The sequence below is a fragment of the Onychomys torridus genome, chromosome 1, assembly GCF_903995425.1.
Source record: "Onychomys torridus chromosome 1, mOncTor1.1, whole genome shotgun sequence".
In the NCBI taxonomy this organism is placed as follows: domain Eukaryota; kingdom Metazoa; phylum Chordata; class Mammalia; order Rodentia; family Cricetidae; genus Onychomys; species Onychomys torridus.
Window position 1 is genome coordinate 46,625,841 of NC_050443.1, and position 16,255 is coordinate 46,642,095.

At 48.8% G+C, this 16,255-nt stretch overlaps 1 protein-coding gene across 1 annotated transcript in view; it reads right to left on the reverse strand.

Annotated features, from left to right (window-relative positions):
• Lrrk1 (leucine rich repeat kinase 1) overlaps positions 1-16,255 on the reverse strand; it is a 135,693-nt gene that overhangs the window by 20,020 nt on the left and 99,418 nt on the right. The window contains exons 21-25 of the mRNA XM_036175835.1: positions 10,921-11,092; positions 8,273-8,436; positions 7,689-7,828; positions 5,537-5,786; positions 2,162-2,328 (exon numbers count right to left, since the gene is read on the reverse strand). Coding sequence (XP_036031728.1) covers positions 2,162-2,328; positions 5,537-5,786; positions 7,689-7,828; positions 8,273-8,436; positions 10,921-11,092 — 893 coding nt within the window. The remainder of the gene's footprint in view (positions 1-2,161; positions 2,329-5,536; positions 5,787-7,688; positions 7,829-8,272; positions 8,437-10,920; positions 11,093-16,255) is intronic.

Genomic DNA, 16,255 nt, shown 5'->3' on the forward strand with positions numbered 1-16,255 from the left:
CTCATTCCTTTGTCAGCTTTTGGCCTTGGCTCAGCACATGTGCATCTGATAGTCCCTTAGTCAAACTGCCCGGCTGGGATTTGGATACTGGGATTAATCATAATTCCAAATGTTTTTAATTACTGCGATGGCAGTTATTTCCTGATGGTCACTGCTGTGCATGGGAACGCCACTGAATTCTAATATCCTGCTCATGTCCAGGACTTTCAGGGTACTTTTTAAATCTGAGGTATGTCAACCAAGTCTGTTTAGACCAATGCAGAAAACTACATTGTAGTGGATAGCCATCCCAGCATTGGCCTGGAAGTTCCAACCCCCATTGAGGCTTTGGTAATAGTCACGCCCACAAGGAAGGGTGGAGGAGGAAGCGGAAGACCAAGGATCGGGAAGAGGTCTCTCTCTTGGTTCCCGGACCCTGGACGCTGGAGGTAGACCGAGCAGAGTTCTCCAGAGAACACCGCCGGACTGCGCTATACCTTTGCCAGACCCTGCAACCTACCTCTTCATTTGTAAGTTAGCCCACAAAATAAACCTCCCTTTTAACTACATGGAGTGGCCTTAATAATTTCACCAATACTACATTCTCTTCAAAGAATCGCAAATTGGTTTCTCCCTTTCTGATTTCTTTGTAATTTCCTATGATTCTAATTTTTCTACCAAAGAACAACATACATGGGCTCTGCGATTGCAAGGTCACTTATCCTGAATAAGGGGCAGTTCAGCTGGCTGGAGTGAGGTGGCCTGGGCTGGGCACTGCGTGGCGCTATGGTTAGAATGTGTTCCCTCCACCCATCCACCCTCAACATTCATGTGTACAAAACTGAATGTAGCCATTTCAAGACTGTTAGTTATCACGGGAGTGGGCTTGTTAGAAAAGGAAATCCACCCCCTACTTGATCTCTGGCTCACCACTCTCTCACTCTTTGCCTTCTGGGATGATCCCATAGTATGGAGACCCTCCAGCATTAAGCGTTTGGCTCTCTCAAACCCCAGAAACTCAAGCCAAATAATTCCCTTTTGGGTAGCAGTTACCCAGCATGTGGTATTCTGTGGTAGCAACAGAAACGGATTAACAGAGGTACTGATGGTCCCTCCCCCTGGAAAGCATTCTTGGACTGCATATGACATGCAGAGCTGAGTGTGCTGCATCTTGGTGGCGTTCTTTGAGGGGGGTAGGATGTGGGGATAGTGGGAAGAGTGCATTCCAAATAGCTGCAGGACTTACCCCATCTCTTGTCTTTCATAGTTGTGGAATATTAGTTGAAGATGCATTACATTTTTCATGCTGTGGAATTTTTGTTTAATGATGCAAAGATGTGTAGCATTCTTTTATGCTCCTTTTGTGTAACTCTGTAAAGCGGTGTTACTTTGCCTGTCTAAATACCTGATTGTTCTAGTAAAGGGTTGCACTGTCAATAGCTAGGCAGGAGAGAGGGTAGGTAGGGCTGGCAGGCAGAGAGAAATAGGAAGAAATGAGAGGAGAAGGAAAAAAGGAGGAGAGGAGGATGCCACGGCCAGCCACCCAGCAACATAGCCAGCTGTGGAGTAAGAAGGGAAGAAAGATATATAGAATAAAGAAAGGTAAAGAGCCTAGAGGCAAAACATAATTAAAGAGAAAAAATTGGGATAGTTTAAGTTAGAAAAGCTGGCTAGAAACAAGCCAAGCTAAGGCCAGGCATTTATAAGTAAGAATAAGTGTCTCTGTGTGTTTAGTTGGGAGATGGGTCATGGGGCCCCAAAGAGTGAAAAAAAAAAAAACAACTACATTTCATTGTACAGCTTTCTGCTTGCACAGGAGAAGGCTGGAGGAACCCTGCAGATGAGGTCTCTACCTGATAGTGACTACTCTTTCCATGTGTGCCAGGCCTTTGGAAGGCACAAAGCTGATAGAAACAGCAGGAGTGGTCTCTGCTGATACACACATCTGTCTAGGCAGGTAGCAGCATCCAGGCCTCACTTAGCTTGGATCTCTAACCTGTACTCCACAACCTGTCAAGCCAGGCACAAAGCAGAGCTGCACCAGCCATACCAGCTCCCCAGTAATCCTAACCTCCTGCCCCAGGTGCATGCATGGCCTCTGTCCTCCCTGTGGTGGCCTGGAGTTTGGACGCAAGAGAGTTCATGGATCTGAAGAAAAAAGTGCTGGCTACAACCCCGTTACCTGCTGGGGCATTAGCGGAGTTCTTGAACTTCTTGATGTGGAACCGCTTTACAGCCACAGGCTGGCCCTGGTACCGGGCCCGGTAGATGACAGTGCCACTGCCGCCTTGACCCAGGATGCTGCTCTCACCCTCCGTGTGCTCCAGCCTGCTGTTCTCCAGGAAGAGCCTGTGGCACACACAGCGTAGGGGTTAGCCTCCAACCTCAGGCAGCCTGTGTCCTGGACTCAGCTGAGAGCTTCCCGTCTGGGAGAATAACAGTTCAAAGCCCCTCGTGGACTGACCCTGGGCCTACCACATGGCAGGCAGTCAACCTGAGCAGCCTATGCGGTCTTGTGAAGCTTCATTCTCCTCCTCTGTGTGGTGGACACGTCCCAGGGGCTCCTTGAGAGATGCTGAGGAAGCCTGGCTTAGGGGAGCTCTCTGATTAGAGTGGGCATAGACTAAGGATCCCTCTCTGCATTTTACTATGAGGCTTTTGTGCTTTGAGAGCTGTTGTCCCTTGGGTACACTGTACTATTTACTGCTAGCTTAGTTTTTTTTCTACTTATGATTAGGTAAGATCATCTTCTGTTGTAGCACGAATCTTAAAAGTTCTTATCAATAAAATCAAACCTGGAGCTGGGTATTGGGGTGAACGCTAGAAGATCAGAGAAGCAGAACAAGCCACAGCCAACCTCACCTTGCTAATTCCTCGGCTGATCCTATTTCCTCAGACTGGAAGCTTCTGAGTCCTCATCCAAATGGATCTCAGCTACACTGCTGCTCCAAAGCCTGAAGCTTAACCAGCTCTAGTTCCTCGTCCTCACGCCTTAAATACCTTTCTGCTTTCTGCCATGACTTCCCAGGATTAAAGGCGTGAGTCACCATGCTTGGCTGTTTCCAGTGTGGCCTTGAACTCACAGAGATCCAGGCGATCTCTGCCTCTGGAGTGCTAGGATTAAAGGCGTGTTTGCCACCATTTTCTGGCCTCTATATCTAGTGGCTTTTTTGTTCTCTGACCCCAGATAAGTTTATTAGGGTACACAATATTTTGGGGAACACAATACCACCACACTATGTCATATAGAGCTAGTGTCTCCACAGCTGGAGCTGAGGGTTCCACGATTTCAGCCACTGTGCTGGTCTGTGTATTCTGAGCCTTGTGAAAATCAAGATTTCTGTGGGCTTCTAGAAAATACGGCTGCTGTTCCTTGCCCCCCTCAGCCTTTGGTGGAAACCTCTGGGCCCAATGGCTCTGGAGTAAGAAGCTAAGGAGCATGGGACAGAGTTGGAGCCTCCCACAAAGCTCAGATAGAGCAAGGGACAGGATGAGATTTGTGGGTACAGAGGTGCCAACTTTGGCTCTAGTGGCGCTGGGGCTAGCATGCAGGGCTTGGTACTTTGAGGTGGGGTATCCTTCTTCACCCCTTCACCGACTCTGGGCCTGCATCAGGACCCCTTAGCCTCTCACTTCCTGAGGCTCCTCTCTGTCTTCAGAAACCGTGGCATGAAAGACAAAACATGGAGCAAAGAAGAGAGAGAGGGCTGGGCAGGGAGGAGAAAGGCGGCCCACTCCACTGAGGTCTATGCAGGCCCTCATCAGGGACTGGTGCCAGGTGCCTGCCACCCAGGCCAAGGGTCACTGGAAGCCCTCCTGTCCTGAAGACACACTTGCTCTCTGCACCTTTCAAGCACAGGCTTTGTAGCTGCCCAGACTTAGCATAGATCAATCATGCTACCTGTACCCACTGCAGCCTTGGCATGGCTCAGCATGGTCTGGGGGTGTTTTTCAAGTGCTCTGATAAAACCGTTGCTTGGAAGGTATAGGTACACAGGAGCTACCTAAGATGGGGTGTGGGAACCAGGGGAGTGCTAGGGCCATTCTAGGGCTTTCTGTTAGTGCCTATGCAAGCTTAAAAAGTGCAGGGTTCTGGAGGGGCCACAGGGCAGAGCTCTGCCTGCCAAACTCCCCTGCCAGGGCTGGTTGGGCCCCAGCTGATAGCCTGAGCCTCTATCTGGAGAGACTTCTGCTCAGGCTCTTGGGATTTCCCACTTCCTAACAGGTAACTTCATCTCAGAATTCTACTCTGCCTGAGATTAGATCCAAAGCAGCAAGGACCGTACAGTCTGGCTTCTTGAAGTCATAGAGGGAGTTCTGAAGCCCACTAATTGGTGTCTCTGTTCTGAGGAATACATGCTGTAAGGTTTGTGTTTAGGGGTGCCTAACCTAATGCCTTCCCAAACATGTGGTCCACGCTTACACACAACTGCATGCACACGAAGAGCCCAGGGGGGAAGAAAAGCCATTCAGCAGGAGTGGTGCTGGCGACATCCATCACGAGGCCACTGGAGACACTGAAAGAGCCTGGGTGAGGCTGTGTGAATTCTCCTCCTTTACCACTGGGTGTGGAGCACAGGGCTTCATGTGCTACCGCTGAGCCACCTCCCAGGCCCATCTTAGACTCAATAGATCCCTGGAAGTGGGATGTGGAGTAGCAACGCTGTGCATTCAGAGAGTGCCCCATGGGCATTAGGAACAGTGCAGAAACATAAAAAAATAGATCTCCTGAAGAATAAGAACAGGAGGAGGAGGAAGAGGAGGAGGAGGAGGAGGAAGAGGTGGAGGAGGAGGATGAGGAGAAGAAGAAGAAGAAGAAGAAGAAGAAGAAGAAGAAGAAGAAGTTGTTAAAGAAATCAGATATAGCATGCCATTGGCAGTGATCGTAGGCCACAACTCCAAAATGATTTGGAATGGTTGAAATCCAAAATGATTGAAGGACTGTTCCCAAGAGTCCACATCACAGGAGTGGGTTCCCATCCACTAAAGAGAGTCTATTTTATGGAGGACTTACATTTTGTGGCCATTTCCTTTTGGAAGGGACCAGCAAGGTCTCTTTCCACAATATTTCCCTCCCCAGTTATCTTGGAAGGATGGAGGTAGAATAAACTGGAGCCAGAGTGTGCCTGGAGCACTGGGCATCAGCATTTGCCCCCCAAAAGGAAGATGGGGCTGCAGGTGTGGGAGTGTGCCCTTTCCACAAAGGACAGTGAACAGCTTCACCAACCTTCTGTTCTCCAGTGGGTGACAAAGTAGGACTCTGAGGAGGACCAGCTGAGCAAAAGAGGGTTGTAACTCACAGGGGGCAGACAGAGCAGGTGCCCCTGTGGCTTTGTGTGCAAAGTGCAGCAGGGCCTGCTGAGGGCTCGGATGGAAAGCCATTGGTCTGCTTTCATTCAGGAAGCCTAGGATGGGGATCTAAGTCACCAGACCAGAAACCAGCAGGAAGGACTGGCTGGACAGTCACTGCCACCCCATGGTTAGGGCACCGTGCGGTAAGTTGGTAGGAGAGGAGCAAAGCCTGCATACTTGTCCAGGGAGGGGCCATGGAGCATACCTGGCTGGGAAGTCAGTCATGAACAGCTCTGGGACAAGCTCCTGCAGTGGCACTGGGAGGTCTGGGTGTCTGGGGCAGGAGATGAAGTCCCGCTCAATGGCTGTCAGCACACAGTCTTCCATATCGAAGTATTGCACACTCTCCGACTTCTCATTTGGATCTGCATGCTGGGCCCAAGATGTCTCACAGACGGGGCAGGGTACATACTGTTCCATAAGTGGTGTGCCATCACTTTCTGTGGCTGTCAGGGCTAAATGGGGACAGAGGAGGAGACAGCTCCTGTGAACCGGATGTGAGTGGGTCCTCTGAGCAGTACCCTACAACCCTGTGCCTCGTTGGCTTTACATCAGAGGGCCTGCCAACTCCTGCCTGGGCCCCAGGGAGCCAGAAATCTGGTACCATTCTGGGGTGCCTTATCTCTTTGGTTTTGATTTTAAGGCAGAGTTTGGCTGTGTAGCTGAAGTTGGCCTGAAACTCAGGATTCTCTGGTCTCAGTTTCCCAAATATTGGGATTACAGCATTTTCCAACCATACTTGCCTTCTGGTGACTTTTTGGATAGTAAAATTGTTGATCTCAAAGGATTTGCCAGGGAGTAGTTACCCTGCAGTGTAGACCAGAGTAAAAGCATCCTGCAGCCCTCAGGCTGGCGGAGGTGGGCAAGACAAGAGAGGTGAGGCCTTTACTCACATGGCTGGGGCTGGATCTGAGCGACAGTCCATTATCCTAACCACAGTCAGTACAGGTTAGACAGAGAAGGTCTGTCGCAGTGCTATGGGGAAGTTAAATGCAGGGGATGATGGGTATGAAAGAGCGTAGGAAAGCTGGACAATTGACACAGATTCACCTATTAGGAGATACATTGTTTCTGAGTCCCTCTCATTAGTAAGTGCTAAGAAAACACCCACCAAGGACCCTGGGACAGGGCAGTGGCTTGCTTTGTACAAGACCGTGTGGATTCCTAGATGTTCTGGGTGTATCTGACATTCACAGGTATCCACAGGGAGAGAAGACTCTTGGCCACTGGCTCCTGGTGCTGGCTCTAGGGCACCTTGTCTCAAACGCTTGGCCAAATTTCTTCTATCTCAGATTACTGTCTACTTGCTCTATCTGCCAAATCCCCAGCACCTACTGAGGCGGGACATGGGCTGGCAGGGAGCTACAAAGTGGACAGAGTTGACACAGGCCTCGGGAGGGGGCTTGGCTGGCTAAGAGCCCTCCAGTCACCTTGACTCACACACTGGTTGATTTTCTCTGAGAAGCTCTACCTAAGGCATTTTCCATGTTCTTTGAAGCAACACGCTAAGAGAAGCCAGACTCCATGTCTGGAATAAGTATCCAGTGGCATCCTGCCACATCCTTAAGCACTGTCCTGTCATCCTCCTGGGATGGAAGGCTCTGGGGGCAGGTGAGTAGACCAGCTCATAGAAGCTCCTGTGACAGACAGGGCATCCTGAATCCACCCTCTACTCCTTGGCCTCTGGAAACCAGAGGCTGCAGGGCAGGGGTAGGGGAGCAGCGCTCACTCAGCAGGTTCTTCCCACAGCTCCCTTCCTGCGGCTGCCCCCACAGCCTTCTCCCTGCTATCTGCTCTCTGTCCACCCCAGTAGCAAGACAAACAGAGGACCCCTAGGGGTTCACTTCAAAAAGTATTTTCTTTGGGTAAACTTTCAGCGGGGAAATGGATTCAAAGGGTCCGAGAAGGGCTGTGTGGGTGTCTTGATCACCACCTGGACGAGTAACCGAGGAGGAAAGGATACTGCAGCACTGACCTCCTCCCTCACTGTCCCCAACACCAGGGACAGACCTCCACATCTGGGTCCTCCTGGTGTCAAGCATACATTTGTCTTCAACTTATGTGAGACATACATATGGCTCACACTAAGCATGTCTTTGGATCATGTGTGGGACTCAGAGATTCCCCCCCTCCCATATATTGTAGGCAGCCAGGAGACCTAGTTCTGTTCCATTTCCTGTAGGTCACACTGTTCCCACAGCACTTCCTGCCTCAGCCCAGAGCAGGACTCCCACGGGCTCTTGAGCAAAGGGCTGAATCCTGGGGGCAACTTCGCTTTCTCAGAGACGGCCTCATTCTCATTTAAAATACATATCTCTAAGCATGGTCAAAAGCTTGGCTCCAGAACATTCTCTTACCAGGAAACCACTGATCGATCAGGGAGTTGACATGGTCTGTAATAAAAGCCATTGCCGAGAAGTCCCTCACTTCTGATTGGCAGATGATTTTAATTCCTCCACTTTTTTTCTTTTTCCAGTTCACATCTGAGGATTCCACACTGTAAGCCAGAAATGAAAAGGAGCCCATTGCCAAACTATTGAGGAGCTGGGGGGTGAATTTCCCTGCTTCCAAGGATAGACTTAACCCTCAGGGACCCTAAGGGTCTGTGTGCCCTGCAGGATATTGGGGTGACTCTTGTGTTTAGGTACCTGTGTTTATGACCAACCTTTCCCATGTCCCTGCTCTTCCAATTGGAGTGAACTCAAATCCTGGGTTGTGGCTGTCCTCAGCCTATTCAGAAGAAGGTGTGGAGGGAGTGTAGGAAGATGGGGCCCTCAGGACAATCACAGGGAGGGTCTCTGTTTCTAGCAAGCTGTCATGATAAACCCTTTTCAGGAGCAGATTCTGACTCCAAATGGAAGAACACTCTGTCAGGGCTCTCACAGGGCCCCTGCTTGGGTACCATGCTGACCCAGCAGGTGGGTCTCCCGGATGTTCTTACCTGAGGTAACCCCCATCAAAAGTGACCAGCAATCCCTCTTGCCAGTAGATGGTCTGGTTTCTTTTGACTCTGAATGTGCTGCAGCGATTTCTCTGGTTGCCTGTAAAACTGTAAATGGTGACTTTCCGGTTCCTGCTTTTGGTATTCTTCTTGTTTTCAAAAAGCTGAAAGACGGAGAGAAAAGACCCTGCTTAAGAATTCTGGGCTCCTCACTGGCCTTGCGCAGCGCTTGAGGAGGCCGGCCTGGCCCCATCGCGATAAATCCCTGCCGCCGTTTTCCCACCCGCACCTCGTTGCTCATCCCAGCTGCCAAGTCAAAGGTCACATGATCTGGAAGGGTCTCCAGGGTACCCTGGGAACAGACTTTCCAAGCGATTACAAAAAGGCTGTTCTTCTCTGGACACTTTTCTCCCCGACTTCACAAGTGAGCGTTTAATTAGATAACGTGGACCGCACAGAAAAACGTAAGGGAGAAGTTAAACAACAGATAACTTGACACCCACAAGGAAGAACATTAAGATCTGGGTAGGTATGAGTCCCGGGGCTTTTCCTGCTACACATATGTGTAAAAACAGCACTTCAGCTCGTGTTTCTCATTCTGTATGCTTTTTGGCTGGCGGGGTGGGGGTGGGGGTTATAGCTCAGTGATTTGCCCACCATGCCCCAGGCTCTAGCATGAATAACAAGCATTGAAAAACAAGGTATGCTTTGAAAACGTCGGGGTTACCATGCCATTAAAAACTCATTTAAAATTCATTTTCCTAAGGCGATGATAGTGATTTCTCCAACCGTTCCTTTCTACCAGGTTGGCTCTTCTCCTCTCTCCAAAATACAGCGCTATGAATATGAAAAATGCGTGAAGGTTTCTCTGGTTGCCTCTGTTTAGACATTCTGCAGTGGGATGTCTGGTGTAGGGTCTGACAGGTTTAAGCTCTGGGTGCATCGTGAGGTTTGGAAAAGCAATCTTCACAGCCACTGCCACCAGGGCTGGGCATCTTGCTGGGTTCTTTGTGGGTCTGACAGATCTACAAATAGAGAAGCTATTGCTGTGGGAATCTGCATGTCTTTGATGAATGCTGAGGCTGAACTCTTCTCCCTCTGTCCTCCATCTGAATTTTAACAGGATTTCATCCTGCATTGATTTCTCAGACAGGCAGGCTGTTGGTGCCCCCACCCAGCTGGGCCCCCCTTTGTGAGCTCAGCCTCCCACAATGCGCGCGTGCGCGCGCGGGGTGGGGGTGGGGGTCGATGACCTCCCACTTAGAACACTGCAGGACACAGTTCAAATGGAGGACAGAGGGACAGATGGAGCCCTAGGCGAGACAATGCCAGCGCCCACTCTGTTAGCCAGCGCATCATTTTGGCATCATAAAGAGACCCCCTCCCAAAATCCACAACACAGGCTGTAACGGTTCTGATTGACTTTCAGCCTCTTGTGTTTATTTTTCTTCCCATAAATGGAAAGATCAAAGAACATCTTTACTGAGCCAAGAAGTTATAATTCAATAAGGGTGCTCTAATTAGAGGGTGGCAAAGGCAAACTCAAGCAGAGATCAATGGCAAAAAGACTCAACAGTTCAACAGTTGGAGTGCATGCCAGGGACTCACAAACTGCAGGGTGTGTCACGACCCCCTGGAGGTCTTGTCAATAACAAATAGCTGGGCTCCATCCTGAGGTTTCCCAGGTCGTAGATCTGGAGTTGGGGCTCGACAATGAGTCTCTCTCACAGGATCTCAGGTGAGGTCAATTTGGCTGGTCTGGGAACCCCACTTTGAGAACTACTTTCTGCTCTAGGCAAATATTACTTCTGTGTTACTGTCTTGCATGAAACTAGTGTCGATTGACAGCCGGGCCGCCTCTCCATGACTCTGGCTGGACCCATAGAACATAGTCCGTGGGTTGGCTCTTCATTGTGACCAAAGCAGTGGTTCCATGCTTGGCTGCAGAGTGGCATCACCAGGGAGCTTTACAGAGCCTAGATGATGCAAGCTGGCCATCGGATGCATGTCTAACTCCAGTCCTCAGATTCTCCAGTGAGATGGCTCAGTCCAGATGCTTGCCACTGAGACTGACCACCTGAGTTCAGTCCCCAGGGCCCACATGATCGAAAGAGATCACTTACAATTCCTGTCAGTTGTCCTTATCATGACCCCTAGGTATGGGTGCTTACAACCAAGACTTTAAAATTGGGTCATCGGAGAAGCGCTGTGTCAATTAGAGATTCCTCTCAGGTAAGTTAAAGTACACAGTCAGGACAGCAAGACCATGCTCTGGGGCATGATGAAAAATGCTAGTTCTCGGCCCAGCTCATAGCTGCTGTACCAAAACTATGGTGACTTGGTGGGAGGCGGGGGTGGGAGAATTCTGCATCTGCTAGAACAAGCTCCCTGGTGACTTGGAAATGGCTAACATTTGGGACAACCATAACTCCAGGAGGGAGTAGGTAAGTCATATGGGTACAAACTTGCTATTACCAGCCTAGGTGAATGGATTCATGCTATGTTTGCATCTCAAACCTGCATCTGTCATATCAGTGCAGGAGAGCAAACTTCAGTTAAGTCTCCCTAGCACGGAAGTTGCAGTCTACCCCCAAGAGTGTGCTTTTAGGAGCCCCTCCGCCCCCACGCCTTGCCCTCTCAGAAGCTACCTGCAAGTCCATCTCAGCCAAGCTGATCAGCATCCGTGCTATGAACCTTTGCCAGAAGCCAACAGGCACGAAGCTCATCTTAAACACCCGCTGGATGGTGTTAGCCATGGGGTGCCGCATGCTGTGGGTGTCCAGCCCAGGTTTGGATGGAAGGAGGTGTGGTAGGAGGTAGCTGAAACACAGAAGGGGAGAGCTGATGATCGTGGCCTAAGATTTCTGCTGGTCCCTGCAGAGGCTGGACTGTGGGAAGGCCTCTGCTGACGAAACTCAGGCTGCCAGGGGCCCTCCCTCTAGAGTTTGAGAAACTAGAGTGATGTGGAGGGGAAGTTCTGAAGACCTAAAACTGCCAGACGCAGCACATCAGAGTCCCTTCTCAGAAAACTGGGCTGTGGTTGTGAAATCACTTAACGCCGACTCTGGTTCGTGGAGGGAAAATAAATACAGCTGCGCGGTTCTGAGGACAAGGCAGATATTGGGGTCAGGGTAACTGTTTTCTTGGTCTTCGAATCTGTTTATTCTTCTTGGCTAATTAAAACAACACAACTGCCCTAAAAATTAGAACATGGTGATTTTGCACAAAACAAATGATATTTTATGGGAACATAAGTGGACATAGCCATCGTTAAAATGTTGCATCACTGTGTGACCTAGGTGTTCTTGTTTATTGTCATGCCAAAGAACTGACAGCCAGGAAGTCCCTCCCCACAATTGCATCTGGAAAGTGACATCTACTATGTGCTATGAGCTGTGAGCTGAGGGGCAGGCACAGAGCAGGCACAGGGCAGGCACACATTAGCCTGTCAATGCAGAGGCTGGATTCTTTCCTCCTTGAAAACATTATTATTGGGCTGGAGAGATGGCTCAGGGGTTAAGACCTTATAGAGGTCCTGAGTTCTATTCCCAGCAACCATATGGTGGCTCACAACCACCTGTAATGAGATCTGGTGCCCTCTTCTGACCTGCAGGCATACATGCAGACAGAACACTGTATACATAATAACTAAATGAATGTTTAAAAATATTATTATTATGCATTTGGATGTTTTGCCTGCATGTATCTCTGTGTGTTGCATGTATGTAGTACCCATGGAGACCAGAAGAGGGCATCAGAACCCTTGGGACTATAATTGCAAATGGTTGTGAGCCTCTATGTGAGTGCTGGGAATGGAACCCAGGTCTTCTGGAAGAGCAGCCAGAGCTCTTAACTGCTGAGCAGTATGTACAGCCCCTGGAATCATTTCTTAACAAAGGCTTTGCCTTGGGCAATCCCAGTCCTGCTGACGATGTCCCCACAAGAGCCGTAGATCACATGACAAAAACGTCAGCACCAGACATGAGAAACCTTCTGTCAAGTTGTTGGTCAAGGGGATTCAAGAGATTCTCAAGACAACATAGGCTACTGCTGTTGCCCTTCATTGCCTCCCAAAGGATTGAGGTAAGTCCCTGTTGCTGCAGACACACGCTCCAGACATTTCAGACACAGGATCTGACCCCGAAGTCTTTTCCCTGAGGTCTAGCTTTCAAAGCTCCAGAAAGTACTATGCAAGCTGCCAAGGGAGGGAGGCAAGCATCAACTGTGATGCGTATGAACCACAATCATCAGCACAGCCAGATATCCCTAAGTGTGTGATAGTGACACTCGTATCTCGGTAGTAAACAATAGCTGTCTAATTTAAGGCCTAGTCAATGAGAAGAAAAAGATGCCTGGTGCTGGAAACCAGGCCCCACTCTCCGGGGCTAGTGAGGTCTTAGAAGCAAGCCTACTTACTACTCTCACTTAACCAGACCAGAAAACTTTCTAACGGATTTCTAAAACCTATACTCACAGATAAGAGTAGCTCTCACCCCTCATTAAAGAAGCTCCACTTTGCAGCTGAAACAGGCTATCACGGAATACCATTAAGTGGTCAAAACATGGAGATCAACTGATTGTAGGTTGCCCAGATGAGAAGGATACATTGACAACACAACGCCCGCACCTAAGGCTCAGTGAACACTGAAGAAGAAGGCGAAGAAATACTCTAAGAGCCAGAGGACCGTGAAGTCTGCTGTGAGATTGCGTCTCCTAGAAATCACATGGAAGCTACACCCATGATACCTCGACAATATGATCATCCAAATAAGACCTGAACAATGACAACCCCAAGTGGAAGTGGGAAATGACACGGGGCCCCAACCTTAGATAAATAACCTACAGACAATGAATGAGACTTCAGAGAAAGTGAGAATTAGTCTTTCCTAGGGATGAATCTTTTATTTGGCCACAATACCAAGTGGTCAACCTTGAAATCATACACGTGTCATGCTATTCAAACTCATCAGGTTCTATTTATGTATTTGTATCATTTATACATATGTAACAATAATAATAAAAGAAAAAGAAGCCATGAATTTGAGAGGAAGTGAGGAGGGTTGAGAGGTTCTGGAAGGAGGGACATGGGAGGGGTTGGAGGGAGGAAAGGGGAGGGGGAAATGATGTAACTGTATTTTATTTAAAACAAAAAACAAAACTGTTTAAGTACAATAAAAATCTTTGAAACTTTCTAGATGAGACTCTCCTAACATTTGATACAATTGTCCTTTCAGATTCATGGTTCCATATCTATGTAGTCAACCAACCTTGGGCTGAACGTGTGTGCGTGTATGTGTGTGTGTGTGTGTGTGTGTGTGTGTGTGTGTGTGTGTGTGTGTGTGTGTGTGTGTGTGTGGTGTGTGTGTGTGTGTGTGTGTGTGTATGTGTGTGTGTATGTGTGTGTGTGTGCGTGTGTGTGTGTGTGTGTGTGTGTGTATGTATGTGTGTGTGTGTGTGTGTGTGTGTGTGTGTAGTGTCTTTACTTAATGTGACTTCTTTCTTTTATAGTAAGCACTCCTTAGCAATAATTGATGGAGCAGGTACACAGCAGAAGGCATGTTGAGAGATCTAGGTATTCCAAGAGGGAAGGAGGTTCTATGCTATTTTCATAAGGTATTTGAGCGTCCTGTGTCCTGGCGTCAGTCTTTCATGGGTTCAAGAGACAACTGTGTAAGGGAAACTCAAGGACAACTTGCTCCTCCACCCCCACCACATAGGTGCAAATCTCAGCACTGACTTGGTGCCCTTGTGTGTCTTGAGCCTTGTGGGGAAGGAAGGGATGCCTCCAGGGAGGAGTTAGAGAGGTTGGCCAAGGGCTGCACAGGTGAGCTGGTGCACACACGGGTGGTGGGTCGTTAGGTTTTCTTTAAGCTCTTTAGGTCCAGGGTGAAGGACATCCCACACCACCTGGGATGATGCCTTTCCGCTCCTCCACCCCAACGTCCTGCCTTACCTCCCTACGTCCTAACAGTTCCTCATCCTTCCTCTGTGCAGAGTCCCTCTCTTGAACAGGAGACTCTCAGAAGTGCCTACTTGTGATTCCTCAGTCTGGCCCCTAACACACACGCCATGCTCCATGCAAGTGACTCTGGCTTTCCCCTTTCTCTGTAGGTATGTGTTGGAGAGAGGTGTCTGCACATAGAATAGCCACTTGTCAAGAATTTTAAAGGTAGGGATAATTAGACAGCAAAGGGAGGGTTTGAAAGATGACTGGCTGTGGAAGACAGATCTCGAAGTGAGCAGTCCCCAGGCAGACCGCTGTACCTGGCTGGAGAACAGTAGGAATCAGAAAGGCTGTCCCAAAGGATAAACAAGATTGGACTACAGAAGTGAATTATTTGTGTCTGATGAATATCAATCAGCTGATGAACCCTGGGCAGGGCACAGTGTCCCCTCTGAGGAGATGGGCTAGTGAATGCTACTCCACTGAGATGGCCTCAGATGTGGGGTTGGGGCCTTCCAGAGATGGGGAAGAGTTAAGACATTTCTGCCATCAAGAAACGAAAATGCTGCAAAGGATAGGTTTTGGAGGTTCACCAATCCCGAGAGTTTCTGAAAGACAGGGGTGTGGTGTGGCTCACAGACTGTAGGTGGAAGACCAAGGTCCCAGAGGAGCATCTAAGGTCTGTGTCTGTATAGATCCAGGGACCATAGCTGCGTGATTGACCCTTGAAAACCCATGATGTAAGGAGCTGGAATTCACCTCGGGCACAAGGGAAATTGATGCCTGTGCTAGGATGGAAAATGTTCTTCTCCTCACAGCTGTGTGCAGACCCAGATGTATGGGCCACAGGACTTAACGTGAAGAACCTGTAAGAGCAATGCTATTGATTCCTGCCATCCTGGGAGCTCCTAGGTGTAGGAGACACTGTTCTATGTAATACAATCTAATTTACTCCTGACAACAAGGGTAGTAATAGTAGGTAACAGGATTATTGCTATTCAGCAGGGGAGAAAAAAGGTATCTGGGGCTCGTTCTCAGGCTGTCTGCTTCCATGCTTCAAACCACTGTGCAGGAACTTCTCTGGACTTGGCAATAATCTGGCTGATTTTTATTGTTCAATCATATAGGCAGAATAACACACACACACACACACACACACACACACACACACAAAAACAACTCATACTGAATGCTAATATATAATAGATCCTTACTCCTTTAATCCACTGATAACTGATAGCACCAGGAATACTGCCAGATCATGGCAGTGTAAACTGATACCTTGAGCTTCTATTGGTCAATAGCAAGGCTATGGAATGAGAGGCCATGAGACAGACCTTAAATTCCTTTTTGAGGTTTTTCTCTTTAGGACTCTGCTCATGGTCCCATACAAATGGAGCAAGAAGGTCTTGAACTTGCCCCCATACCCAAATCCATATGATCAAGTGTAAGTAGGGCTGTTTCTGTGGATGACTGGTTTCCACAAACAGAGTCTCTAGAATGGCTGCCCAGGGACCAAGCCAGCTCCCCAGAAGTCTCTAGTGGCACCACTGTAAGGCTCTGGAGTTGGGGTACAGAGTGACAATATGTCCTAAGGCAGGTGCATTATAAAGGTCTATTTGGGATAGTAGCTGCTGCCATTAAACCCAGGAAGTGGATGAAACAACCCAGGACATCAATGGAGACTGGGTAGCCACCAGAGCTCTGGTCCCCACGTGCTCTCCTCAGCCCTCTCAGGGGTCCCACTTCAGGGTTTGGGGCATTGGCAGTTCTCATGTTCAGGAGGATGAGTGCTGACATGGAGTCATGTGGGGGATTGTGGGAAGAAGAGAGCGTCAAGACACTACTGAGGATGTATATGCTAATACCTAGTGGGACCACTGAAGACCACCCCAAGAATAGATAGAATGGCTAAAAAGTCTGAGAATGTGACTAACTCAGGAGAAGGCAGAGCAAACTAAATGGTATAAATATAAGACAAATGCCAAGCTACTAGGCTTAAATCCACCTACAAAACTAATTACTTTTTTTTTCTTTTA